Source organism: Myotis lucifugus, unplaced genomic scaffold (genome assembly GCF_000147115.1).
Source record: "Myotis lucifugus unplaced genomic scaffold, Myoluc2.0 scaffold_367, whole genome shotgun sequence".
Lineage (NCBI taxonomy): Eukaryota > Metazoa > Chordata > Mammalia > Chiroptera > Vespertilionidae > Myotis > Myotis lucifugus.
Genome location: NW_005871415.1, coordinates 553925 through 576371, shown reverse-complemented (window position 1 = coordinate 576371; position 22447 = coordinate 553925). Strand labels below are relative to the sequence as shown.

Genomic DNA, 22447 nt, shown 5'->3' with positions numbered 1-22447 from the left:
GGGAGTATTTTGTAGATGTGGCTGACACCTCTAATTAGTCGACTTGAAGTGAAGGACATTGCTTTTTATACTGAGTGGGCATCATCCAATCAGCTGAAGGTCTTAAGAGAAAAAACTGAGATTTCCGGCAGAAGGGGAAATTCGGCCTCAAGACTGTAGCATCAACTCCTGCCTGAGTTTCCAGCCGGCCAGCCTGCCCTAAAGATTTCATCCCCACAGCTCCTTAAAATAAAGCTTTCTATATGTATCTCTAGCTCTAGCTTATCTGTAGCTCTATCCTTGTCTCCATCTCTGTCTCTTACTGGTTCTGTTTCTTTACAGAGCCCCGACTGACACAATGATCCCAATGGTTGGAGATTAGGATGGGGAGGAGTGTTTAGTTAGAGAAAAGCCTAGCCCTCTCCCCATTCCTATCACTGAAGAATCAAATAAGCCAGGTCCCCTTGTACCTTGAGGGAGGCTCTATGATCACCCAGTGCTTTCTCTGAAATACCCATGCTGTGTGTAGGTGGTGTGACTTTGTCAGCGATGACACCATTTTCATCAACCTTAAGCTTGTGTCTTGGAGATGGGGTGGTTGGCCCAAGTCGGCCTTTAAATAACTGAGGAGCTTTCTTTTACCATAGATGCCATTTTAACTCACCTCTATTCTCAAAAAAGGACCCAAGCTTCTCTTCAAATGATGGAGATGTGTATTGATTGTTATGCCTTAAGTTAAAATAAAATGTCTAAGGCAGTGGTTCTCAACCTTCTGGCCCTTTAAATACAGTTCCTCATGTTGTGACCCAACCATAAAATTATTTTTGTTGCTACTTCATAACTGTCATGTTGCTACTGTTATGAATCGTAATGTAAATATCTGATATGCAGGATGGTCTTAGGCGACCCCTGTGAAAGGGTCATTCGACCGCCAAAGGGGTTGTGACCCACAGGTTGAGAACCGCTGGTCTAAGGCATGTTTCCCTGCTTTTTCTTTTTCAATTAACTTCTCAGCTATCAGAGCTGATCACACGTACTGGGCTGATTCGATCAGATTTAAACAGTTTCATGCAATGAGTTGGCTCCTTAAACATTTTTTTTGATAAAAGGTAAACTAAGTCAAATTATCCAAATAACCAGAAATTTCCAAATTTGTTTGACTTAGTGAAATATATTAGTAATTTCCCATTGATTTTCAGAGAGAGTGGAGAGGAGGGGACAAGCGGGAGGGAGAGAAAGAGAGGAGAGACACATCAATTGATTGCCTCCTGCACTTGCCCCATTGGCAGGGGACAAGGATGGAACCTGCAACTTAGGTACATGCCCTTGACCGGGAATCAATCCTGCGACCCTTCGGTGTACAGGCCAGCACTCTAACCACTGAGTCACACCAGCCAGGGCCAGTTGTGCATAATTACTAGATTGGTGAATTAGAAGAAGTGGCTCTTAACCTATGTGAGAATTTAGCCCAAATTGAACGTGCATGGAAAAGTCCAGTTTTGCGTAACTGAAATTTCCGGGGTCCTATGCAGTGTTTGGAGATGAGATGGGAAGGATGTCTCATGTGATTTGGAACTCTTGTGTGAGGTTCATGACAAGAAGCCTTTCATTTGTAAAATATTATATATATGAAATTATTAGAAAAGGAATTGCACTTGTGGTTCCAAATAATGAAGAATCTGTGTAACATTTTATCAGTGACTTTTAATAAAGTATTTGTGGTTTGCTGATAAATATTAAGGTGTGTTGTGAGAAACTGAAAACTCTTAAAAATAGCAGCTCTCTACTCTGCCACTGGCAAAGTAGTAAGTCAACTGTATGTGCCCTTCAGTCTTTGCTATGGTTAAGAGCCTCATCAGCTCAATTATTTACCTGCACTAAGAAATAGGAATAACATTCTAAGAATACACTAATATAGAGAGGTACAATAATTTGTGGATATATATAGACTTTTATTCTATAAATATACATTTTATACTTTTATTGAAAAATTAATCTTGCTACTGTTCTGTCTCTTCCCCTCCGCCCCCCCAGATATTGTAAGAGAAATACTACAAAAGAAGTTTGAACTCTCAATGGATTATGGGAAGGTAATTTTTATTGATGTATTTGTTATTAAAATAAGTATGAAAAAATTTTGACTGACTTGAAAAGTAAATCTTTAAGCAACTGGTTATGTAATCTGAATTTAGAAACCCTTTTTGATGAACTTTTGTGGAATATTGGGGCACCTTATAAATCTCATTTGAACTACAGCAAAAATGACAAAAGGAGCGTTGAAAGAAACCTTCACCTTTCAAATTGTATGTTATTTAAAAACTAAAATTTCCGTAAAGACAGTAGTAGGCTACTTCCTTAGCTAACCGAGGAGAAGTTCCTTGAGCAATGTGGGGGTTGGGGTGCCAATCCCCATGTAGTCAAAATTCGGGTATAGCTTTTGACTCCCTAAATCCTTAATTACCAATAGCTGTTGAAGAGACTCAAAAAGAGCCTGGAGGTTTTGCTAGAAATAAATGACAAAGATGTATTCATGGGTCTTAGAGTCTGCAGACTGAACACAGCTAGCAAACCCCAGAAGTGTTCCAAAGGAGAGAGCCACGGTCAGAGTTACAGGAGAGTCACGTTCTTGAGACTAACCCTGTGTCCTTGGCCTCTGGGTTGGTCTGAGGTCATGATCTTCTCCGTGACACGGTGGTCTGGATGCTGGATGTCAAGGGGTCTGGATACGTGGACATTCTCGCCTTAGCCCTTCAGGGGGTAGCCAGAGATTTGATGTACAGTCTAACCTCCTTTCTTGAATGTCTCCCATCTCAAACAATTCGGTTCTCAACCAAGTTGTTCACAGGAAAAAAAGTCTTGGTTGTTGACCAAAATTTCAGTTTTCAACCTGACAACCCTTCCATGCTGATAGCTCAGCATGACAAAAAGCGTCTTTCCTACAAACAAAGAAAGAATGCTTTTGTTGCTGGTGGTTAGCACAATTTTAAAACATAAAGAGGCCATCAAGAGTGCGAATGTTGTTAAGGGTGTGAAAGTGCTCACAAAAGCAGCAATCACAAAAACAAAACAAACAAAAAAACCAGCAATCACAGGCGATTGAATAGATAGAAAAACTGTTGTTGATTTGGATAAAGGAAAAGCAGTTAACTGGTGATAGCATTTAGGAGGTAGCGAGCGATATGTGAAAAATTTCTTTAAGGTTAGTAGGGAGTGGTTACATAAATTTAAGAAAAGAAGTGTTTATTGATAAGTTAGACATGTACTGTATATAAGAAAGGTTGAAACAGAATCATTTGAGGGTCTGGAACAGATTAAGTCAATTTACATTATTTCTAATGGGAAAAAAATGATTCTGTTTTTGAACAAATCGCTTCTCAAACAGCCTTCTGGAAGAGATTAAGTTCAAGAAATGAGGTTCCACTGTATATCTAGACATTGATACTGGGCTTGAAAGTTCAAACGTTTAAGTTCCCAGGCTACTTACAGCAAAAAAATAGCATCACTTCCTCATACCTCAACCTACTTGATTTCACAGCTCGACTATATGTACCTTCACTCTATTCCCCATAGCCCACTGTTGGCTTTACCGATAACATAAGCAATTGAGTAACACATGTTCTGTATGTTATATGTATTGTGTACTGTGTTCTTACAATAAAGGAAGCTAGAAAAAGTGTTATTAAAAAGTCATAGGGAAGAAAAAATATATTACAATACTTTGCATATTTATTGAAAAAATCTGGGTATGAGCAGACCTGTTCTGTTCAAACCCATGTTGTTTTCAGGAGCAACTTATAGCGTGATGATGCACTGCCTATAGGAACATGCTCTCCTTTCCAAATGAGGAAAGCATCTTCTAGGTATCGCAGAAGGCGGTGCAAGAATGGGTAGAAAGCTGTGCAGAGAAAGCCCTTGACCGGATCATCATCTGAGGCTCGCTGGAGCTCGGGCATGACAGCAATGCTGGTGTGCATTGATTACTACTTCTTATTGTTACTGATTGAGCATTACACTGACAGGCTCTGGTCTGTGCTCCATGTGACCTAACCCACTTAACGTGCACAAACTGGTACATGCAAAGCACTTAGAACAGAGTGATGCAGAAAGCATGTTGCTCCTCACTGTTTCTCAGGTTGTCTTTGCAGTAACCGTGTAAAATAGGAAAATGCAGACACGCAGTGGCAGGGCTGAGCTGCAAACCATGGCATCGCTATGATGATACCCTCGTACATGCATGACAACCAGCATGGCAGGGAGAAGGTGGAAAGGCACCCCACTCCCCAGTGGGGTTTGCTGGTGCCCCATCAGACATGACAGACAGGCTGACGTCGGGGGAGGGAGGGAATGAAATACGAACAATCAGCTGCCTGGTGTAGCTCATAGGCTGTGCTGCCTGTCTGCAGCCCAACATGGGCGCCAACAGCCGGTTTCCTACTCACAGCCACTACCAGGGCCATTTTAAAGGTTCCTGCTCTTCCCCGAATTTCCTGACACCCTCTTCAGGGGAGGAGCCTGAAGTCAGTGTTTAACATGCCCTGTGGGGTGCCCGTGGTAGTGAGTTTGGGAGGAATCAAGCCTGGGGGGAGGGCCCCCACCCAGGAAGCCAGGCTGAGGTCATTCAGCATGCCCCATGTGACCCTGGAGGCAAAGGTATCTGAACTGCCCAGGCCAACATTTTGGATATCTCATTTACAAGTTAATACCATCACATTCTTCTCTCCCACCTGTGGAAATCTGCCATCTAAAACAATAGTTTCTATACTTGGATTTCTTGGACCAGACAGTTTCAAAAAGTAATCTGGGGAATGACCTAGAGCCACCTAATTTCATTTTGCCACATAAGGACATTTATTAAGTCAACCATAATAACTTTTGTTTCCTTTTATACACATTTCGCCTCTTCCATCCCCCCCCCCCAAAAAAAGATAGTCTTATAAAGTGAGTGAATTTTGCTTTATGGGAAACTCATTACATCTTTATTTTTTGACTTCCCTGAGGGTTGGTCCACCTTCATCGCTGACCAGTCCCTGTCTCTGGGCCACCGTTTAGAAATCATTGGTCTTAGGCAGTGGCTCCTAGTCCCTCAACTCATCATTTATCTGATTCTGAACAGGCAACTCTTGTATGCCAGGTCCCGGGCTGGGCACTGGGGAGAGGATGGCAAGTGTGGCTGTCACTGTTCTCCATGCCCCCGAGCGTACAGCCAGTCACCCCAAGAGGAGTGAGTGCTGTGAAAGGGCAAGTAAAGGACTCCGAGGCAGCATGAAGGAGGATGGGCAGCAATCCCAGTCTATCTCGACGAGGAGGAGCATACAACAAAGGATGTTGAGTTTTGGGGGGAAGCATAATGGGAATGATATTCTGGACAAGGAGGCAACATGAGGGAGTTAGAGTGAGGAAGGGGAGAGAGCAGGTGCTTTCTGGAGACTGCAGCGGTCGGGGCGAATGGGGCCGTGAAGCCAGGGGTAACCCTATTGGGCCACCTTAAGAAGTCTGACTTAAACACGGTGAGGCCCATGGGATGCTATTAGGCGAGGCAATGATACCACCGGGTTTTTATTTTAGAAAGGATACTTTGGGAGGTGGTGCCCTTGGCTCCGGGGCTCTAGGCAGCTGCCACTTCTCTATTTCACGAAGGCCACATGGGTAGCGTGTTAAGCAATTGCATCTTTCCTTCCCAGCCCCCTCTCCATACCTGATCAGTGTACCTATTCAAAACCTTCCCAGAAATCCAAACGTGATTCAAATGTAAGTTCCAGAACTTGATTCTACCAAAGCACTCTGCCTCCAACAAGCACTCAAGGTTTCTATGTCTGCCTTGTGTTGGTCTTTCTCTCACCCGACTTTTCTCTGCGGCTGACCTCTCACGCAACTTTTTCTGTTTTCTTGATGCACGCTGCCTCCGCCTCCCACAAACTCCACTGCTGTGGCCTCCACAGCCAGAAAGCGTGGTGTTGACTCTGCAGGTAAAGTCCTCGTCTGCTCGTCCCCATTGCTCTGTCTAAAGCCAGCGAGTTGGGTCAATGTATTGCTTTTTCCAGAACTTCCTCTCCTTCACTGTCATGTCCACCGTAATGGTCTTTAGATGATTGGTTTCACTTTGGTCTCTGTCATCGTCTTTAATCGTCCTTCGGTTGTAGTAGTTCAGGGGAGAAAAGTGACCCATCTTGGCAAATTCAGATCCCGATCTTCCCTTCAAGGCAGTTCACAAAGCGCCCCAGAGATCCTGGTGTTTCAGCACGTCATCGAGGCCCATGAAATGACATCTGTCCTTATGCTGTCCGACCTAATATTTAGTAACATAGGAAAGCTTGTGTATCAAAGATAAAATTTGTGTTTGGAGCTAAGGAGAGGATATTTAAAACATGTCAATTCACTTTCTCCCCTGGGTTTGGGTTCAGTGTTTCTTAAGACTCAGAAAGGATTATAAATTCCTTGAAAAATAGTAAGTAATTTAGAATATTTGCTGAGAAACTATAGCAAAATGTATAAATAAGAGTTTAGGGTTGGTTTCTCAATTGGCCAATGATGCAAATCCTCAAGGGAGCCAATGAAGACTCCCTGTCATGGGCCTTAGTTTAATTAGGACCAGGTACTTGAAGAATGTGGCAAAATTTTGCCACTTTTTTTTTCTTTTAGCATCCTAACCTCAATATCTAAATAGATAATATTCGAGTGCCATGTGCCCCTGACTTAATAAATACTCTTAAGCATTTGCCCCCAGAGTTAACCAATAGGAGTTGAGTATTTGCTGCATGCTGGGCAGTTGGCTAGTTGTTTTCCGGTTAAACCATTAACTGTGTGTCCCTCACACTGTGCTATGGGGTCAGAGCTACTGTAACGCTTTCCAGTTCAGGGAACCAGACGCCCCTGCCAGGATTGAAGGCCCGTCTTCTGACTCCAAGCTCAGCCTTCTCTCTAAAAACATCACGTTAGCTCCTGGGACCAACACTTATGTTTCATTCACTTGGCTCAGCTTGGCTCTAGAATCTGTTGCTAAGTGGCTAGCTGGCCCCTTCGTTGCAAACTGCCAACCTATAATTTTCTGCCATTCTTCAAAAATGTCTTGTTTTATGGAAAACGTAACTGCATATGAGTTGGAATGAGATGAAGTTTCGTGATGCAGTTGCACAAATTTTTATGTCTCCTAGCATAAAATCAGGAGCGATTATGGAAACATAGTTTGGTCACATGCTTGTATCTAGAATTTGTGCCAGTTGCTAAGCATCTAGGCATCTAGTAACTGTCTGAGACCCAGGCAGCCGTGCCCAGGTTCACTGGCTCTCAGTGCCACTTAGTAGGTGTCCACCCCGTGCCTGGTACTGTACTTGGCACGTTATTGCTACTCCTACGTTACCCGCCATGGTCACAATGACCATACAAAGTATGTTATTCCCAGTGTGTGGGTGGGGAAACTGAGTGGCCACATCTGGCTCAGAAAGTCTGATCCTGTTTTCTAAATTTCAGTGTATTCCAGATTCTTTTGTAACTGACCATGAACTTGACATTAATTGATTCAATCCAACTGCATTGAATCCTCGATGACTTCCACTGGTCCTATTTTTCTGGTTAAAAAACACCCTATATGTCTTCATTACGCAAGCACTTCTGCCAACATTGGTACACCACTTAAAAACAATATGTCTGGGGTTGAAATAAAACCGTTTACAACTTGACCCTGTATTTGGACGTTTTCTCAGGAGTTGAAAGAGGATAGAAACGGCTGACCTCGTGTTCGCGTCGCTCAAATCTCTGCTGCCTCTGTTTCAAGAGGAGTTTCAAAGTGGGAATATGTGCTCAGAGTGTCAAACAGGTTAAAGAAAATGAATCGTGTTCTCGGGGGGGCTGTTCCCCTTGTTCTGGGTTCCGGCACATGCTGATTCTTCTGTTTGACTTGCAGGTTGTCCAGTATGAGATCGGGATTATTTTCTGGGCCGTCCTGGGACTGCTCTTTGTCATCCTCATGCCGCTGGCAGGGCTCTGCTTCGGTCTGTGCCGCTGCTTCAACAGATGCGGCGGAGAAATGCACCAGCGACAGATGAGGGACGGGCCCTTCCGGAGGAAATACTACGCCCTCACCCTCCTGGTCCTCTGTGTGCTTATGAGGCAAGTAGAATCTCTGGCCGCAGCTGCCTGGGTTTTGGGTGGAGGAGGACTGTCTCGTGTTTTACCTGTTAAGCCCGTGAGTTAGTTTAAAATGAAACGACAACAACAAAACCCTCCAAAAACAGAAGAGAGAGAACAAAAATGTTTGTCCAGGATGGCTCAGAAAGATGTCACTGTGACCAGCAGCTAGCCTTGTCATCAAGCTGCCCTAACCTACGTGCTCAGCCAGCCCTTCCATGTTTCTTCACTTTGAAGACATTCTAGTGAACCTTAGACTGCAGGAAGCATTTACCTCCTAGAAAGATGGCTCCCCCTCACACACCCTGTTCTCTTAAAACAACATTTTTATTGATTTCAGAGAGGAAGAGTGGAGGAGAGAGAGAGAGAGAAACATCAATGATGAGAGAGAATCATGGGTTGGCTGCCTCCTGCCCTGCACGCTTCCTACTGGGAATTGAGCCCATAAACCAGGCACGTGCCCTGACTGGGAATCGAACTGTGACCTCCTGGTTCTTAGGTCCATGCTCAACCACTGAGCCATCTCCCTTCTCTTAAATAGCTATTGGGGACGGGCAGCCTGCAGGACGGCAGAGCAAGTATTTGCTAGTTGATTTGTATGTCCAAGGAGATCTTAAAGGATGGGCACGGTGCCTGAGTTTTGCAATTGGAGAATATTGGAGAATGGAATGAACTTTCTAACACTATAGTTTCTTGAATTTGCAATTAAGCCTCTCCCCTCTCTTGAAGTCTGGAGCACACGTCCCAATTTAGGATGTTTTTTCTGTGGCTTGTACTGCTGAAAGTTTTCAAACTGACTAGCAGATCTGAAGTATCCTGCTTTTATTTTAGGATGGTGACATTTTGTTAAGAGTTTAAATCAGATTCCTCAACTGAGGAATGTGCTCTATGACACTGGCCCCTGCCTTCCCTGGTTGTGATATTCTTCATCTTTCCACATTTCCTCATTCATTCGACCAGACTGCCAGCCACAGAAATGAAGTACAATCAAACATCTCGAACAATTCGGTTCTCGACCAAGTTGTTCACAGAAAAAATGTCTTGGTTGTCAACCAAAACCTCAGCTTTCAACCTGACAACCCCTTCATGTTTGTTTAAAAACAAAGGAGAGAATGCTTTTTTTTTGCTAATCCATGATTAGCACAATTTTAAAACATAAAGAGGCCATCAAGAGTGCTAATGTTGCTAAGGGTATGAAAGTGCTCACAAAACAATAATTCCAGGCAATTGAATAGGTAGAAAAACTGTTGTTGATTGAATAAAAGAACAGCCGTTAGCAGGTGATAGTGTGATAGTATTTTGGAGACAGTGATATATGAAAAATTCAGTTAAGGCTAGTAGGGGGTGGTTCAATCAATTTCAGAAAAGAAGTATATATTTATAGCTTAAACAGTACATTAGTCATGTACTGTATATAAGAAAGGTTAAAACAGAGAGTCATTTGGGGGTCTGGAAAGGATTAATTCAATTTACATTATTTCTAATGGGGGGAAGAAATGATTCAGAGTTCAAACAAATTGCTTCTTGAACAGCCTTCTGGGACGAATTAAGTTTGAGAAACGAGATTCCAAGGAGCCCCAATTACTTGAGGCTATGTGACATTTTTAAAACTTTTATCTCACAGCACACATTGAATTTATATATGAATTATAAATAGAAAAGTAGTATTTGAGATAGGTTTGTTTAATAAAGTACAGACTGGAAGTGTAAACTTCTTTACCTTGAATGATTAAATCTAGAAAAAGCTATTTTGATGTCTTCCGTTTGAAAACCCCTATTCGTTTGCAAGTCTCTTCAACACCATGAGTTGAATAATAGCTATGTGTTAACCATAAGTAATCAAAGTTATCCCAGAAGTGCGGAGACCAGGGGAACACACAGCTTTCTGCATTGTGATTAGGTAGGAAGGGAGGAAAGTATGTTCCAACAGCAGAAGATGAGATAAGAGGGAAGGCAGGTAAACAAAAGCAGGAGGCAGAAAAGGACAGAGAAGCAGCTGTTAGCCGCAGGCCTACATGGCCTCAGAGAGACGGGTATTGCTGATAATTGATCTTTATATGTGATTTTTTTAAAAATTCAGAAACCACTTGCCTTTTATGAAGTTCAATTCTATTTGTGTCTCTATAGGAAGTGTCACAATTAAAAATGGAGTTGGTGTGTAAATTAGTCTTGAGTGCTCTAATTTTTCATCCACCCTTTTTTTTTTTTATTAAAAAAAATTCGGTATTTTTTTCTTTTTTAATTGAGAAAGGGATAGGTGTCAAGGAGAAGGCACCCCTAGTAATATGGACTATATGTGGTGAGCTTCTCCCTGTGTGTGGGTTTTCACCAAGGCAGCTGTGCATCTACAATTCCACACACACTGACATGTGTTTACGTCAGTCTGTGTGACCACCAGCCAGAGATGGAATTTCCACCTCTCACTGCAAACTGTTGAAGCAGATGTGCCTCGCGGCGGACAAAGCCAAGTTTCCCCTTCTTTCTTTCCCTTGTACTTGTCGCCACTGCATTTTTCCGAATTTCAAGAAAGGTTATAGACAACCAAAAGGAGCACCGAGGCCTGTATTTCTCCAGCACATGTCTAGGTTTCTGAGTGTGATAAGTCAGCTCTTGCCAATTACCCTGGTGAAAATGGAATCCCAGTCACTTTTCAGGAAGATGGCCATTTTCCAAAGTTCATTTTTCATATTTACTTTTAAGTGTATATGTGACAAAATCGGTCTGTCCATTACAAAATACAGAAGATATAATGCTAATTTGCCATAAAAGTAATATGTTTATCTTCTGTTAAACATTTCAAGAGATTTTATTGTACTGCATAAAAAGTACATGTTTTGATAGCTTTTGTGTTTAGATAGAAGTTTCAAATTAGAGATTACAAATGGAAACCAGTTGTTTTTCCTGGTATTTAAAGTTTCTTGTTTCTTTGAATAGTTGCTAATATTTAAAATGGGAGATTTTTACATAAGAATGCAGATTTCCAGATTTGGGGGAAGATCTGGCAGTACTGGTCTGCCATCTTGGGGGCACTTGCTAGGGCCACAGAGCATCTGCCCCACCCCCACCTTCCACCTTTAGCTCCCATAGGTCTCTGCCACACTCCTTGCCTTCCTGCTTCCTGCCTGCCCAGGTAGGCATCTGAATTTTCCATGCTTAATTTACAAATAAAATTTACAATGTGGCATGGGTCTAAAAATCAGCTTTGACAGTTGCTGAATTCTATTCCAGAATTCTGTTTAGTACAGTTTTTAAAAAATGACCAATGCTTTCATTTTAATTGGACCCATAATTGATCAGCAGAAATGTGGGTCTTTTGAAATACTGCATGCTGCATTAAAATTCAGTGTCATATTGCAACTCATTTTACTGATTGATGATCTTGTAAGTAAAGGCGTTTATTCAATAAAGGATCAAAGACAGTTTCTGACTTGGACACTCCAGACCTATGGCTAATCTTCTAAATGGACCAAATGAAACAAAGTCTCTAAAAGCACCTTCACAGAGAACCCACCACAGGTCAGAGGCCCCCGGGTTATGCAAAATTGACAAAGAAGCAGTTTTCATCTCTTTTTAGAGAAATTAAGCACAGGTAAAAAGAAAGACAAAATAGAGTATGAAGTGAGAAACAGACCATCAGAATTTCAGGAGAGCCCTCTGGGAGTTCCAGGTTCCATGGGGGTGGGGAGCCAGTGAAAGCCAAGAGGACTTGGACTTGCTGCTGTTTCTCAAGTCCACTTTGACTTCCTCTATGGCACGATGGGTCTGGAGCATGATGAATGACAAATAATTCGGACATGCTGGGGAGAGACAGCAAGGGCCCCAGTCGGAAACCATGTCGTGGGCAGGTGTATGTAGGTGACGACCCTGACTTGTCATGGATGCTTGGAATTTGGCACGATAAATAAAGCTCCAAATACATTGTTATGACTCAACTTGTTTTCCCCTTCTGACCACGCTGCTCCAAAGTCATTATTTTGGGTCATTTGACTATTTGACATGAGTGCACCACTTAACTATTATTGCTATGGTATGAAGTAGGCCTCATAAATACCAATGCAGACTTGAGATTGACAGCAATGGATTATAAGGTGGTCATTCCAAATGGCACCAAAGATAGATAGATAGATAGATAGATAGATAGATAGATAGATAGATGGATTACCATCAGCACAAACCCACACTTAAAAATAAAATTCATAGACATCCAGTACCCCTCTCCCCATGGCTTGACAAGTACTTCTCTAGTTTTCAATTTTGTGATACCAACTGAAGCTCACAGAAGGAGAGTGGCTTTCTCTAGCTCACACAGTACGAGTTACGGGTAATAATAGTGGCAAAATCTTGTGTTTCTACTCTAGTGCACATTCCACTGGGACTCGGTAAACCTGAGAAATATTGTTGAATATTGTGCATTACAGACTTTTTTTTTTGGAATAGTTTGGGAAACTAACTAATGTGATACTGCTATGGGGAAATGTTTTAAGTGAGACCGATGATGAACGGATGCTCCTTGGAATGAATGATGACTATAAACTGGGTGAATGACTGTCTCCATGTTCCCAAGACTGAGAGGTCCCTGGGGACACGGAACTTTCAATGCAAACACAGTCACCTGGCCTCCCTACCTGTGAATATATGAATGCATAAAGCCGGAGACTTTGCTTTTGGTGCAGACTCAGGGTATTGATATTCTGCATCAGGATTTTCTCCCCAAAGTTTGTCCATTATTTGCAAAACTTTGTTCTATCAAGACTTTGTTCTATTCTTACCTTCTATTTTGAATGGTTACAAACTTAACAGTTTTTTTTAAAAAACTATATTTTATTGATACAGAGAGGAAGGGAGAGGGATAGAGAGTTAGAAACATCGATGAGGGAGAAACATCGATCAGCTGCCTCCTGCACACTCCCCACTGGGGATGTGCCTGCAACCAAGGTACATGCCCTTGACCGGAATCGAACCTGGGACCCTTGAGTCCGCATGCCGATGCTCTATCCACTGAGCCAAACTGGTTAGGGCAAACTTAACAGTTTTGTTACTGACTTCTGTAGGTAAATTGGTCTGTTGTTATATTATAAAACCCCAGCAACTGACCAGCAGAATGACCAGAATGACCAGAACAACTGCTGCCCCTAGCTCTGGCCATCCCCGCCTCCGATAGGTCCTCATCACGGAGGGCCGGCTGAACCCCACCAGTACACAAATTTATGTACCAGGCCTCTAGTGTTCATATAATTCTTTACTGCCACCTAGTGGCTACGTTTAGCAAAGCCTTGGTAATTAGCCATTTTTAAATGTGACATTTTCATATTCTAACTAAGGCTTTGCCATAAAAACAAACTGATTGGTCAAGTTAATTTAAGTCAGGAGATTGTTAGTAACTAGTCAACATTAAAAGCCCCCAGAATGATTAAATGTAGACCTTTTTTGGCTTGAAAAATGTGTTGTATTTTCAGGTAGAGGAGCCTTTCAGATACTGTTTTTGAAATTCTTTATTGAAGTATGTTTTCCACCATGAAAAGAATCCCTGGCATAAATACATATTCATGAGTTTCTATGAAGTGGACACATCAATTACATCATTATCTACCTCTCCCCAAATATAACCACGACTTTAAGCAGCATCACCCTGTATGGTTCTGTGCTTTACGTAAAATGGGATGGTACAGCATGTACATTATTGTTCACAGCTTTCATATAGCATTTTACGGCTAAAGTGACTCATGTTTCTTTTCAACCCAGACAATACAACAACTAACAGAGATAATTAGAGAAACCACACTGATAGAAAGCCCAAAGCAGTCTTATCATTTTGGTATTTTGCTTGATAGTCTTCTTTGGGGGAGCAGAGGTGTGTGTGTGTGAGAGTGTGTGAGTGTGTGAGTGTGTGTGTGTGTGTGTGTGTGTGTGTGTATGCGCGCTGCACCGGAGGGTGCGTACCTGCAATCACATCTGTATGGAATGTGACTATTGCACAAGCTACTGCCTTGTACCCTTTGTCAGTTACTGTTTCCCTCACAGTGTATCATGAACATTGTCCCATTTATTCGATTCACTATTTACCAGAACAGTGCATTTTACGTGGCTCTGTGTCTTCCCTGAGCAGACGGGGTCCTGCTCTGCGGCCCACGTGGTGGTGGTGGTGGTGGTGGGTGCATCATGGGATCATGGCGGGAGGCTGCAGCAGTGGAGGGGGGGGGGTTGGGTGGGGAGCAGGGTCCTGTCCCTCTGGGGCCCTGCTCAGGGCCCTGCCCCTCCTCGTCAGCGTGCTGCCTGCACCTGGCCATCCGCCGAGGGCGGGCACCCGGGAAACGCTCTTCCTTCTCCCGTGCTTTCCCCGCAGCATTGGTATCATCTATGGTTTCATGGCAAACCACTACCTCAGGACTCACATCAGAAAGGCCCGGACACTGGCCGAAAGCAATTTCAGAGACCTGAGGACTCTCCAGAATGTGACTGTACCGGTAAGAGCCGTCTGTGTATCCCGCCGTGCGTAGCGTTTGGGGCCTTGCGGAGTTCCTGTGTCTATTTGAAATCTCATTCAGACCTTCTGGAAACCCACGCATCAATGCAGACAGGTTTTAATGTTGTAGATGAAGAAATAAACGCCCAGCACGTGATGTCTAAAACAGTTCAAAAGCATGACTTCAAAATGGATGTCATTTTATTTTATTAAGGTAACATAAAATATAGTACACATCATAGAAGTGCTTAACCATTCTAAGGGTCTCATGACTTTTTTTTTTTTATAGAAAAATATCTTTGGGTACCGTTATCCTTCACTTTTTGGCAGTGTAGTTAACTCTCCACTGTTTCGCATGAAGGTACCTTTGTCATGAAACCTCTGTTCTTTATAAACATCCACTTGCTAATATCTATGTAGATTGGGGAGTGGACCCCCATGTGCACCTGCACACACACACACACACACACACACACACACACACACGTTGTCTTTGGGGACTGGGATCATCATGCCCAAAGGCACCTTTTTTCTATGTCCCAGTAACACATGGTTGACTTGCCTATTCAGAACATAGATTTACAAAATGTCTGAGCAGACATTAGCCCTCAAATACGTGGCTGAGCTCCGGGTCCCAGCTGGAGAGAAGCGAGCGCACATTGGATTTGGTCATGGGAGCCTGCAGAACCCACTGTGTCCTCACACGGCAGGTGTTCCTCACCGCTAGTGCAGCCTGAAAAGTACTCACGTTAAATACTGTATCAGTTTTTAAATATGTGGTTGGACCTAAAAGGCATTTTTAAATATGGAGATTAGAGAAGCTAATTTTATCCATCACTTGACAGCATTACACAGAGGCAAGTGTTTCATTTCCCCAATCTGTGAACAAAAACTCATAACATTTTCACCTGTCACTCTAAAGACTACAAAGTGAACCCTTTCCCCCCCTAAAATGTTGGCAAAATTAAATACGTAGCAGTCGTGGCTGGTGCACGTTGGGGTTGCTTTCAGAAACTTGGGAGGGTAGTGGATTGTTATGACTTTTAGGGAAGTGTGTCTACTTCAAAAAACATGAAGAGCTTTAAAGAAGGCTTTAAAAAACAGAGCAGAAAATGTGTAGTCATTTTGCAGAGGAAACATGCGTGGCCCCGAACAGTGAGGTATTTACCCTTGCTCTAGCATCTGGAGGAATGAAAAGTTAAAAACTGACACATTTGCCCTAACGGGTTTGGCTCAGTGGTTAGAGTGTCGGCCTGCAGACTGAAGGGTCCCAGGTTCGATTGCCGTCAAGGGCATGTACCTTGGTTGCGGACACATCCCCAGTAGGGGGTGTGCAGGAGGCAGCTGATCAATGTTTCTCTCTCACTGATGTTTCTAACTCTCTATCCCTCTCTCTTCCTCTCTGTAAAAAATCAATAAAATATATTTTTTAAAAAACTGACATATTTTCACCGAGGAGGTTGGCAGCAGTTACTTAACACAGCAGCATAGGGTGAGGATGTGGGTGAGGGTGTGGGGGGAGACCGCCAGGACACCAAGATAGAGCAAGCAGCGCTCACAGGCAGCTCAGGACCAGCCCTGGATACAGGGGCCCTGGTGTGGCAGGTGCCCGGTGGCCCCAGATTCTCTCCCGTCCCTCCCTTCCAGAGGCGGGACTGTTCACACCCGTCGAACCCGGGCTGCCTCTGAGACTTGCTGTGACCAAAAGAACTCAGCAGACAGACAGACGTGACCTTGTGCTAGTGTCAGGCTTACGCTTCCCGCAGCCCCAAGCCTCCAGCCCTGTTCTCTCACTGCCCGGACCACAGTGAAAACGCCCAGGCTGAACGCTGGAGAAATGAGAGGCCACGTGGAGGGAGTAGCCCCTGTGTCCCAGCCACAGAACCACTGCCCAGCATCCCGAGAACTAAGGAGTCATGTTTCTTTCTTTCTTTCCCTCTTTCTTTCTTTCTTTCTTTCTTTCTTTCTTTCTTTCTTTCTTTCTTTCTTTCTTTCTTTCTTTCTTTCTTCCTTCCTTCCTTCCTTCCTTCCTTCCTTCCTTCCTTCCTTCCTTTCTCTCTCTCTCTCTCTCTCTCTCTCTCTCTCTCTCTCTCTCTCTCTTTCTTCCTTTTTAATTTAATATATTTTATTGATTTTTTTACAGAGAAGAAGGGAGAGGGATAGAGAGTTAGAAACATCGATGAGAGAGAAACATTGATCAGCTGCCTCCTGCACACCTCCTACTGGGGATGTGCCCGCAACCAAGGTACATGCCCTTGACCAGAATCGAACCTGGGACCCTTCAGTCCTTAGGCCGATGCTCTATCCACTGAGCCAAACCGGTCAGGGCGGAATCATGTTTCTTACGCTAACACGCGTTGGAGTGTCGTTAACAAGTCTGGGTGTCAGAAAATGTAAACATCTCCAAGAGCCTACTTTCTTTTTAAAAATGTTCTGGTTTGAGGTAATTTTTAAAAGTATTTTTGTTCATTTCAGAGAGGAAAGGAGAGGGAGAGAGAGATAGAAACATCCAGATGAGAGAGAATCATTGATTGGCTGCCTCCTGCATGCCCCACACTGGGGATGGAGCCCGAAACCTGGGCATGTGCCCTAACCGGGAATTGAACCTGTGACCTCCTGGTTTATAGGTTGATGCTCAACCACTGAGCCATGCCGGCCAGATTCAGGATAATTTTTGTATGTTAGAGCTCTTTTTTTAATTGTGGTTTTGGACTTTAGATGAGAAAGTTTCATGTTATTTTATTTATTTTTACTGAATTTATTGGGGTGGCCTTGGTTCATAAAAGTATAGAGGTTTCAGGTGTACAATTCTATAACACATCATCTGTATTTTATTTATTTTATTTTAGCAAATTAACTACGTGCTAGACCAGTACACCACCACAAAGAAAAAGGCCGTCTCAGATCTGGACAGTAAGTGACATTTCCAGTTGCCTCGAGTTTTTCGTGTGGGCTTGTTTTGGCTGGAGGTTGCGACAGCCACCTCCCATAAAACACAGACGCAGGTGAACTATGCTGTTTCTACAACTTCTGTGCGAAAGGAGGGGAAAACGGAAAAGTCCTTCCCTAGAGTTAGTGCCAGTTTGCAGTGTGCTGCTCAGGATGGAAACCGAGCCTTTAGGGTGAGAAGGCTGTTATTTCATTATAGTCACAAGGGCCCATCCTCCATGCCCCAGGGGTGGGAGGAGTGGGTCTCTGTCAGGTTCCTTGTTGAAGATAGAAACAGGCCCCAGAGAAGCTGGGGGCTTGGGGGGGGAGGGGGAGCCCGCTCCTCCCTGCATGCCCACAGGCAGCTCCCACGCAAGGCTGCAGCGGTTCTCAGCCTGGGGCTGTGTGCTCCTGGCTACGTTTGGCAACATCCAGGGACATTTCTGGTTGTCCAACTGGGTGAGGGGGGTCGGCAGGGGTACTGGCCTCTGTTGGTAGAGACCAAGGATGCACTACGAATCCCACAATGCACAGAACAAACAGCTGGCAGCCTCCTCGGCAAAGAACTACGCAGCCCCTCATGGCAATGGTGCCAAGGTTGAGGGACCCTGGTTCTTGGCCGGAGGCTTCAGGCCTCAGGGCCATTCGGGGGCGGGGGACGACAAAAGGTGACTCTCCAGGCGCCACACCCTGCATGGCCGAGAGCAGGAGTGGGACATGGGCAGGAAGGACACGGGGCGCCCCTCACACTCCCTTATGCCTGTTTGCATTTAGATATTAAGACCTTGCTAGGAGGCGACATTCAGGAACACGTAAAACTTAAAACGTTCCCCGTTCTTGATGACGTCGAGGCCATGGCAGAAGGTGAGTGCTGTGACAGGCCGAAGTGACGGAGGGAATGTTCCCCCAAAGGCTCGGGCTTCCCAGGCTCCCTCTCCCTCTCCTGGGTTTCCCTCCGGTCACCCGGGGCGACCGCCACCACCTGTGCTGTTCCAAAAAACAGGGCATACTAGTGGCAGATTGGGCATAATAATAGTGTTTAATTTTTTCCTCCTTTTTTTTCTTTTAAATCTTTGTTGTTGAAAGTATTACGTATGTCCACCCCCCCCTTTTTTTTTCATTGACCTCTTCTCCATATAATGCTTTTTTAAAGCTTGTGTCATGGTCATCGTACTGATGGCCTACAGGCCACTTGAAACAATAGTGGCAGATGGACAGGGACAGGCGCCTGTTTCTGTTGGTGACGTTATTGGGATGCGGGTGAGCTCACTGGTTTGGGCAACATCAGTGGCTGCATTCTCTCCAGGATGGCGGAGGTGGTTACTGCAGGGGCCCGGCGCCCACGGAGCATGGAAGATTTACTGTCTAACCTTCCCAGAAAAGCTAGTTGGCCGCTGCTATTGAAGATGAGTAGCCCATGGAATTTTAGGTTTTGGGGTCTATTGATTACTCCTTTTTAAAAAAAAACAAACAGTTTTTATTGATTTTTAGAGCGAGAGGAAGGAAGAAAGATAGGGAGATAGAAACATCATCAATCTGCTGCCTCCCGCAGCCCCCACCCCCCTCCACCGGGAATCAAGCCCAAAACCCAGGCATGTGCCCCGACTGGGAATCGAACCATGAACTTCTGGTTCATAGGCCAATGTTTAACCACTGAGCTACACCAGACCGGCTTGATTACTCTCTTTCCTTTGCCCCCGAAAGAACAAGTTCTGTAAAGTGAAATTATACATAATATATTCAAAGTCACCACAGTTGACAGTGTAAGTGAACAGATATACTGATTTTAATAAACTGCAACTTACAAAACAACCTCCCAGACCCTTCCAGACGTTGAGAAACTGTCTGTGCTATGTGCCAGGTGCTCACAACTCTGTGGGTGGGTGCTGTCACCTGCCTTTTACCCGCTCAGTACAGTAAGGCCCAGAGACGGTTTATCTAGTTCAAGGTTAGGGTGCTGGGAAGAGGTGGAGCTGGGACTCAGACCCCAGTCTGGTTATAAAGCCTGCGTTGCCCGGACCAGCCCAGATGGTGTTTGGGTCCACTCGGAGTGTGAAGATGTAGGGTTGTTTCAAGCTGTCCCAGGCCAAACCTCACAGTGTCATGGGAGGAAGAGATAGGAATGTGGAGTCAAGAACTGGTGTGGCCATGGGAGGACACCAGGCGTCCCTGTGCCCCACGCCCTTTGTGAGTTGTGCATTTGGAATATTTATCTGTCAAGATCTCTTCCAGCTCCCAAACTCTGAATGGCTCCATCGGCGTGGTTCAGTGGTTGAGCATCAACCTATGAATCAGGAGGTCACAGTTTGATTCCTGGTAGAGTGACCATCAGCGATGATTCTCCAGGTGCCACACCCTGAGTGGCCGAGAGCAGGAGTGGGACAAGGGCAGGAAGGACACAGGATGGATACCCCTCCTTGATATATCTGAAATCAATAATATATATATATTTTATATATAATATATATAATATAATATATAATATATATAATATAATATATATATATTTTAAAGTGGATGAACAATGCCATGTGGTTGGCGGGGAACCTGACTTTTGCCCCATGGTTTGGCCAAGTTTTAATATTTGAATTGTAATTCTCTTTGGATCAAAGGCAATTAAAACACATTCATTTTCCTCTCCAGTGCCTCATGCATTGGTATTAAAGTATTAAAGTCCTATTATTGTGTAGCCGGGCCAAATAAGTGAACCTTTAGCCTCGGGTGTTGCCTGGGCTGTTTAAAATGTGCTTAATAAACTGCTTCAGCAATATTTTTTCTAAACATTCGCCACAGCCTTATGCGTTTAGTAGCCTCTGGAGAGAGCAGGAACAGGCAAAGTTATTTGAGCAAATCATTTTGAGCTGCCCATCGGGATCTGTAAAGGCAGTGTGCTGTGAGCTGGCAAAATGTTAATGAACTAAAGTGGAGAACCTGAAATCTCTTTCACTCACTTCAGATACATGATGTGGGTGATCTTGGCAGGCCTGGCATGACTCCCAGAGTTGTAACCCACTGGATGTTTTACAGACATAAAAATGCCTCGAAACCCTGGAAAAAAATATGTATATTTATGCCTCAGTCCTCAAAATGGTTCCTATAACCCAGAATGTCTATGGATGGTGCCCAACCGAACACGTGTTCTCTGGGCCACCAGTTTATGTTACCATCCATCACTTTTTGTTGTTGTCATTTGTTTCTTACCTTAAAATAACTCTTCTTGAAGTCAAAGTGCGCAGGTAAACCGTGAGGGTTAATTAACCACACAACGTGAAGACGAGGTGTATGTGTGTGTGTGTGTGTGTTGTGTGATGTGAATGTGTTTGGGTGTGCTTGTGTGCTTTCTGTTGTGTGTTTCTAGTGGCAGCCGTGTTCTTTGTTTCTTGTTTTGCTACGGTAGCTGTTTATTGAGCCTCTAATGTGAGCGGGTACCAGTTCCATCCTTTGCTGACAATTCTGGGAGGGAGGTGGAAGACACGAGACACCGAGGCCCAGAGATGAGAAACGGATAGTCTTAAATATTGTGATGACCTCAAATGTTGTTCCGCTACACCGGGAGCACCATTCAAGAGAGAAGATTGTGTGGAACAGACTTTAAGGTTTGCTGTGCAGATGAGGAGATGGGACCCAGGGTCATACAGTCCCACCCTGGAAGCCTCCCAGGTCTCATCAAAGCTGAGGTTCCAACATGGAGACATGGGCAATGCCATCTCCTAAGGGCAAACCTGCTAGGGCACAGCGTAGAACGACAGACTCTCCTAGGGACCAGGAGATGACCCAACCAGCTTCCTCCATTACAGACGAGGAAACAGAGACCCCAGAGGTGGGGGAGTTTGCCAGGGGTGCTGTTACATGGTAGGAGCAGAACTGGGATCAGATGAGACCTCAAACTACTTTTGATTCTACCACACGGAAGCTTTAAAGTGTGTGTGTGTGTGTGTGTGTGTATGTGTGTGTGTGTGTGTTTGTTGTTGTTGTTGTTATTTTAGCACTCACGCTCATGTGGTAGCCCAGGAAAGTTGGAAAAACACATTTTCAAGGGCATTCCCCCTTTCCTAGCAACCCCCGCATGCGGCTCCGCTATGTGTTTTGTGAGCCTGGAAGACCTACTCGCTCAGAAGAAGAGCATGCCCTCTATTTAAATTCCCCACCTTGTCCTGCTGGGGCCGTCAGTCACTGTGAAAAGAGTTGTAATCTGCTACTTCCCTGGTGATGAGTGCGGAGCTCTGCGCACCAGAGAAATCAGGGTTGCAAACAAGTATTAGGGATTTCCACGTCTAAGGATGTGTTCCAGGCTGCGGGGCCCCTAAAATAAGACAGACGGTCTCCCTGCCATCGAGGAGGTTCAGTCGGGTCCTTCTGATCCCCACATTTCCTGATGAGCGTGGTGGCGGTGTCAGCATTTGAGGAAACTGCCGGCAAAATGTTCAGGATTCATCTTCTAGTTACACGGCCTGTGCATAGGGAAGCTCGGGTCTGCACCCAGACCTGCCTGAATCCAAAACCATACTCTTCCCTGTTCCTCTGCACTTTCTTCCAGCTCTTTGACTAGCCACAGCGTAAGATGGGTGAAAACTGCTCAGGGGTGGAGATGCTAGCTGGTCTGGGCTGGCCTCTTTAAAAAAAAAAAAAATTTTATTGGTTTCAGAGATAGGAAGGGAGAGGGAAAGTTAGAAACATCAATGATGAGAGAGAATCATGGATCGGCTGCCTCCTGCACACCCCACACTGGGAATCGAGCCTGCAATCCAGGCATGTGCCCTGACCGGGAATCAAACCGTGACCTCCTGGTTCATAAGTCGATACTTAACCACTGAGCCACGTCGGCTGGGGCTGGGCTGGCCTCCTCAAGGCCTGGTGATTCTGGGGCAGCAACACCTTTTCCTGAGGTTGCCACGCCCTGTCCAGTGGTTACTGCCACATCCAGATGTCCCCATCGAGTTCCCCAAGCGGGAA

The 22447-nt window shown here is 44.5% G+C and overlaps 1 protein-coding gene across 1 annotated transcript in view; it reads left to right on the top strand.

The window, feature by feature from the left end:
- Positions 1–22447, top strand: part of PROM1 (prominin 1) — a 73716-nt gene that overhangs the window by 13925 nt on the left and 37344 nt on the right. The window contains exons 2-6 of the mRNA XM_023765014.1: positions 2014–2069; positions 7880–8085; positions 14447–14567; positions 17416–17479; positions 18269–18358. Coding sequence (XP_023620782.1) covers positions 2014–2069; positions 7880–8085; positions 14447–14567; positions 17416–17479; positions 18269–18358 — 537 coding nt within the window. The remainder of the gene's footprint in view (positions 1–2013; positions 2070–7879; positions 8086–14446; positions 14568–17415; positions 17480–18268; positions 18359–22447) is intronic.